General features: G+C 42.0%; 2 protein-coding genes across 9 annotated transcripts in view; both read right to left on the reverse strand.

Moving 5' to 3' along the window:
• LOC109920931 (CDK5 and ABL1 enzyme substrate 1) overlaps positions 1-6,050 on the reverse strand; it is a 230,551-nt gene that overhangs the window by 54,013 nt on the left and 170,488 nt on the right. The gene's annotated exons all lie outside the window — the stretch shown is intronic.
• ptdss1b (phosphatidylserine synthase 1b) overlaps positions 2,518-6,050 on the reverse strand; it is a 33,256-nt gene continuing 29,723 nt past the window's right edge. For both annotated transcript variants that reach the window (XM_048595566.1, XM_048595567.1), the window contains exons 12-13: positions 3,570-3,648; positions 2,518-2,540 (exon numbers count right to left, since the gene is read on the reverse strand). In XM_048595566.1, the coding sequence (XP_048451523.1) occupies positions 2,533-2,540; positions 3,570-3,648 (87 nt within the window). In that variant the 3' untranslated portion in view covers positions 2,518-2,532. The remainder of the gene's footprint in view (positions 2,541-3,569; positions 3,649-6,050) is intronic.

Here is a 6,050-nt window from a genome sequence, read left to right on the forward strand (position 1 = left end):
GCTCCATCCCCGCCTCTTCGACCTGTTTGTTTCCTCTCCACCTATCCTCTCCTCTATCCCTCTTCTATCCGCCTCCCACTCTCTCCCTATTTATTTCAAAACCCCCTTCCCCTCCCCCTTTTCTGATGAAGGGTCTAGGCCCGAAACGTCAGCCTCTCTGCTCCTATGATACTACTAATTTCCAGCTCTGTAACACTGCCCATCTCTGTTGCTGCCTCAGCTTTGCTGCTACTGAAATATTCATCATCCTTTGTTAACTATGGACTTGATTCCCACATTCTACCCTCTGTAAACCTGAGGACATCCAAACTCTGCTGCCAGATTTCTATACACATCAGTCTCCCTGTGCACGCTGCTAAATGCTCAGCTCTCATCTAGATAATTCCTCAATATTAAAATGCTTGTACTTGTTTTCAAATCTGCTCACGGCTTGGCCCCTCCCTATCTTTGTAATCTCCTCCAGCCTTCTAAGATACCTTTGCTGCTCCAATTCTGGCATCTGGAGCTCCCTGATTTTAACCTGTATTCAGCTGCAAACGTTACAGTTAGTGGAATTTCTCCCCCACATTTCTCCAACTTACTTTCCTGCTTTAGGATATGCCTGAACAAAATAGCCCACCTCTGATGAAACTTTTGGTCATCTGCTCTTAAATCAACTCATATGGTTTAGTGTGCTATTTTGTTTTTTTGGTGAATTGCCTTATGGCGTTTCATTATGTCAAAGGTCCCAGATTAATTCAAGTTATTGTTGCTTTGAAGCTAAGTTTTTGGGGCTGTTGATGAGACATTGATGTGAAATACAGGGTGGAATCTTACAGGAGTGCGAGTGACATGGGCTATGGCGAGACGTGTGACAGAAAATCAGGCATCAAGCACAAGGCCCATCACGACACTGGGAGCAACTTGTTCCATCCTTTATGCAGCGTGGCCAAGTTCTCACTAGGCAGCAGCACTACTGACAGTCATCACTGCTTGCTAAATGCCTCGTTATCAGTCAAACCCGTTAATGCATAGCTTCCCATCCTGACAAAAAGCTCAACGCTGAGAAAACTTGACAGGGAAACCGGAACGATCACTTGGAATATTCAACCAGCCACTTGTGCCAATCAACCTCCTTGCTGGAAACTGGGCACCAACATCTTGGGCATGATCCATAGGCACCAGCCACATGCATCCAACGACACTGCTATCTAACACGTGCCAACCTCCTAAGATCCTTCAAGGCACACCTCTGATCCACTTATAGTAAACTTCTGCATTTGGATGCTGCACTGATGACTATGCGTGCACTCCACAGGGACATATACACAGCACAAGGACTGGGGCAGCCTGCCTCTCCAGGCTCTTTGCCTGCGCATTGCTCAGAGCTAAATGGATGCTCACGACATTCCTGTCTTGCATTGCCTTGCCTTTGTGCGCTTTGCCCCCTCAGCCAAGGATATTACTGTTGGCCTTGCCATGCTGTTCAGTGCAGACACAGGGCCAAGAAGTTTGTCATAGTTGTCAACAAGTCTTGGTCAAATCAAGGGAGATAGCCTTCACTCAGGGGCTCCTGGCACAGTAAGTCAAGGGCAGGGTCAGATGCCAGTCCAGGCCCTCCTCAGTGTGGTCATTTCCCGATAAGGAGTGAGAAGCCAAATAACAAGCAGTGCATCAGCTTTCAAGTTTTTCTGCATCATTGGGAGCTCTTGCAGTGGAAGGATAGAGAGGCGGTTGTAACAGGAAATGGAAGTGAGTCCCACAGCTATCACTGTTGGTGCAGGTGAGGAGGTGCCCCCAAGTGAGTGAGTAGGCAACACAGAGGGCATACAGGGTTAGCAGTGTCAGGGGTTGGCACAGGTGGAAGCAGGTGAGGAAAGATGTTGCAGGTAATGTTAAGATAAAGCAGGAATCTTATTGTGAGGTGAGTGAAGTAGTAAAGATAGCAGAGTGTGAGATATCAGAAAGCGTTAACCCCAGCAGAATAGCGCATGTCACTGACCTTCTTCCCACAGTGCTTTGCTTTCCTCCAGATAGCTGAGACTGCTTTAACCCGGGTAGCAACACCAGACCAGGTGGTCTGGTTTGGTTTTGTGATATTTATACAGTTTAGTCTTTTATTTTAGTATCACTGCATGATGAACACTTATGAAACCTATGAAGGGACAATGTCTACAGTTTAAAGGGACAATAGCAAATAAAATTAAAAACTGCAATTTTTATTTCAAAAGGAATGCTCCACACACCATCTATGTCTGGGGTGGACAATCATGAGGGCCCTCCTAATCCCGCACTTAGGCCAACAGGAAAGTTATAGAATGGCCTAATGATGGCTTGATAATTTTCCTTCTCTTGTGATGAGCTGTCCTTCCTCACAGTGAAAAGACTCTCTATTGTTAGGAGTTCCAAGCTTGAATGTCTACTCTATGACATCATGCACTGTTGCTGCAACACAGTATCTCTCTGCTTAACTGCTTTCATAGTTCCTTTGCACAGAGCATGTTGTTCTGATCATTAAAAAGAACTGTAGTTCTTGAACCTAGTGTGTTCCACTCAAGTTTCTGTGTAAAAATGAGGCAAAGAACACTGTAAATATAGATGTAGAACAAAAACCAATACAGTTGTTTTATAGCAGAAGGATCATTACTATCAGTTTCGCACATCATTAACCCAAATTTTGCCGTCAGTGGCAAAAAAGGTGGTGCTCACCATCTATCCTGATAAAAGATACCTCCAACTATCTAACCATCTACTTTATCTGGTGGCAAACCAACAGTGATGTCACCAGTTGTGGTAAGCAGCCAATCACACTGGAGTATTCTCACAGATAATAAAGCTGGAAGTAAAATGCACTGATCTTTTTGTTTTCATAGGAAGCAAAACAAGTGGTTAGGATACGTGGGTGGGTTTAAAGTAGAAGTTGAAATTGCCAAGTAACTTTTAAAAATGTTTTAAAATGTAATTTCCTTTCTTTCATCATAATATTCCACAAATACAAAATGAGAACTATTGAGCTTGTTCAGCCGTAACTTTTAACTTTCTACCCAATAGCACCCCAATCAGCGTGGTAACACAGTGTGGAGCTGGATGAACACAGCAGGCCAGGCAGCATCAGAGGGGCTGGGAAGCTGACGTTTTGGGTCAGGACCCTGATGCTGCCTGGCCTGCTGTGTCCCTCCAGCTCCACACTGTGTTATCTCTGACTCCAGCATCGGCAGTTCTTACTATCTCTCAATCAGTGCGGTATAGCTTTTCCAATGTTTTAGTGAGACCAATGCTGTCAAAGGACAGTTCTTTCTTATGCAAATTCTGTGATTTCTACTTAACTGATTGCTGGGGTGGGGCAAGAACTTCAACACTGCAGCCTATAGTGCTGAATCACGGAAATTTCTAGATTTTTGCATATAACTTGCACCAGTTTGAAAGGATAACAACAATTTCAATGTTATCATTACCACTGAATCAGTACTGCTCTCATAAGTAGGCTGATAAGACAACACAATTGGTTGTAGTAACCTACAGTTAGCGTCTCCCTAATGACTAACAGACTAGGAACAGAAGTCTTTTCAATTATATATAAATTCACAAACCTTTGGCATATGCATCAAAATGTAATGGTGAGGAATCAGTACTGTGGATTGTTTCTTCACATTCACATTCAGAAAGAGTCTAAAAGAAAGAAAATATTGAGCATGGGAGTCAGCCTAAAGGAGTCCTGCTCAGCAATGTTCAAACATGGTTAGTCAGCCCGAGTTCAGTTACTTTGTCATTACAACTTTTAAACATGCTATTTGGTCCAACTGGTTTATGTCCCCAAAGCATCGCCTCTTAACGTATGTAATTTAACTATATTAATGTATGAAAATAAACCAAGTGCTGAAATGAAACACAGTGAATAATACTAGCATGGGCCAAGCTGTAGAATTATTCCACACCCCACCTTCTACACTTTTGGAGATTCCATTACAAAAGTCCTTTCTTGTTGCTGAGAGAGACATGCTGTGAAGCTGTACATCTTGCACTAATGAGGAAGATGTAAGAATTTCAAAAGGAACAACTTACATTGCACCAGAAGAAGGGTGCTGATTGTTTAACAAGTGGACTCTGAATGGTCAAGGCATTACCACAGAGTACACAACAGGGTGCGATACCTCCAAAGCTTCTGTCTAAATTCAGAAAAGGCAGTTATGACTCAGATTGGTCCAGATGGGTTCACAACATTTTTGTTTAATTGAAAAGGCATGATGCCTGGTCAAAATGCTTTATTTTGCAGAAGATCAGGTCTTGTGTATGAACATCTCTAATTTTTAGCAAGCATATGTGATCCACACTTCGAGCCTGACTGAAAACCTTAAATCGGTTGTTAGTGTAACTCTCGGGACACACAGAATTGTTCAGTAAGTGCTGACCATGGAATCACATCTAATGTTGGCTGCTATTACCTGAGCTTTGCAAACACAACATGGTAAGTACTCTGCCTGTTGTAAGTAACCAAAGGGCTTCTTGGCTTAGTATTTGGGTGTCTGTCCTGATGAGTGCAAGGTTAAAAGCTGCAATAGCATGTCCCCCGCTTTTAGCAATACTTGAGTTCTGCAAAATCTCTCTTTCACTTTATAAAATAGCAACTCCTCAAATCAGCTCCTTCAACCATGACCAGTCTTCTCTTTTATGGTTCCATTTACATCATAACAGTGCTGACAGATTGTATGCAGATTTAAATGGAAGTTGGAAACAAGTCCTTTGCCACCTCATTAGGCACAACTTTAGGTTTGAGCTTGGATGGCAGAATATATTTATGGAAGATGAAAACTGCTGAGCAAGTATAAAACATTAAACAAAAAGCAGCAAGACAGTGGGACAGAGAATAAATCAGAAGATAGTAAGGGTATGTAACAATGACAGTAAATTAGTCTTGGGTAACTGTGATCTCCATGTAGATTGGGGTGGTCAGATCAGCAGAGGAAGACATGGAGAAGAATTTATGGAATGTATCTGGGACAGTCTCCTAGAACATTATGTTGTGGATCCAAGCAGGCTATTTTGGATCGGGTTATGCGTAATGAGGTGTTTAACAAATGATTTCAGAGAAAAAGATCCCTTCAGAAACAGTGATGGTAACAAGGTAGAATTTAATATTCAGTGTCAGGGGGAGAAACTTCGGTCAGAAACAGCTGCTCAAATAAGGGGAATTATAAAGGAATGAGGGCAGAGCTGGCTGTCTTTGAGTGGGGAAGCAGCAAAGGTGGTTAAGGAACAATGGGCGATGTTTAACAGAATAGTTCATAGCTCACATCCAATACATATTACAGTGAGGAAGGAGGATTCTAAGGAGGGGATAAGCCAACCTGGTTAATCAAAAAAGTATCAAGATAGCATCAGATTGAAAGACAAAACATATATGGCCAATATTAGTGGTAAGCCAGAGGATTCGTAAAGTTTTAAAAACCAATAAAAGACAACCAAAAAAAAGGAAGAAAGCAAACCTTGAGGGTAAGCTTTTAAATAAAATCAAGATGGACAGCAAGAGCTTCTTTAAATATATACAAAAGGATGGGAGAAACCAAAGTGAATGCAAGCCCCTGAGAGAATGAGGCTATGGAAATAATTGGGAACAAAGAAATGGCAGAGGAATTAACTAAATACTTTGCACCAGTCTTCACCAAAGACACTAATAGCATCATGAAGTTATTAAATATTCAGGGGCAAAAGGAGAGTGTGACCTCTCAATTGGCACAAAGTTTCATCACAATCTAAGTACCAAGAGGAAAAAACAGATAATTAACACTAGTTAATTTCTCAAAACTTGCTGCTGGACTGTTTCAGCAAACCAAGAATAACAGCTAAGGAGCAGAAATCTTATTCATGTTCCTCTTGCTAACCCCAGAGGTAAGACACTAAACTGGAGTAATTCTGTGGCCGGCCTGACAATGATCAGCAATTGAGGATAGACTGAAGAAGTTGAGACTGGGTCTCCTTGAAGAAAAAAAGGCTCAAAGGGGATTTGATAAAGGTTCTCAAAATCATGAACAGGCTGGATAGAGTAAATAGGGAAAACAAGGTGTAGAGCTGGA

This window comes from Rhincodon typus, chromosome 4, assembly GCF_021869965.1.
Source record: "Rhincodon typus isolate 14 chromosome 4, sRhiTyp1.1, whole genome shotgun sequence".
In the NCBI taxonomy this organism is placed as follows: domain Eukaryota; kingdom Metazoa; phylum Chordata; class Chondrichthyes; order Orectolobiformes; family Rhincodontidae; genus Rhincodon; species Rhincodon typus.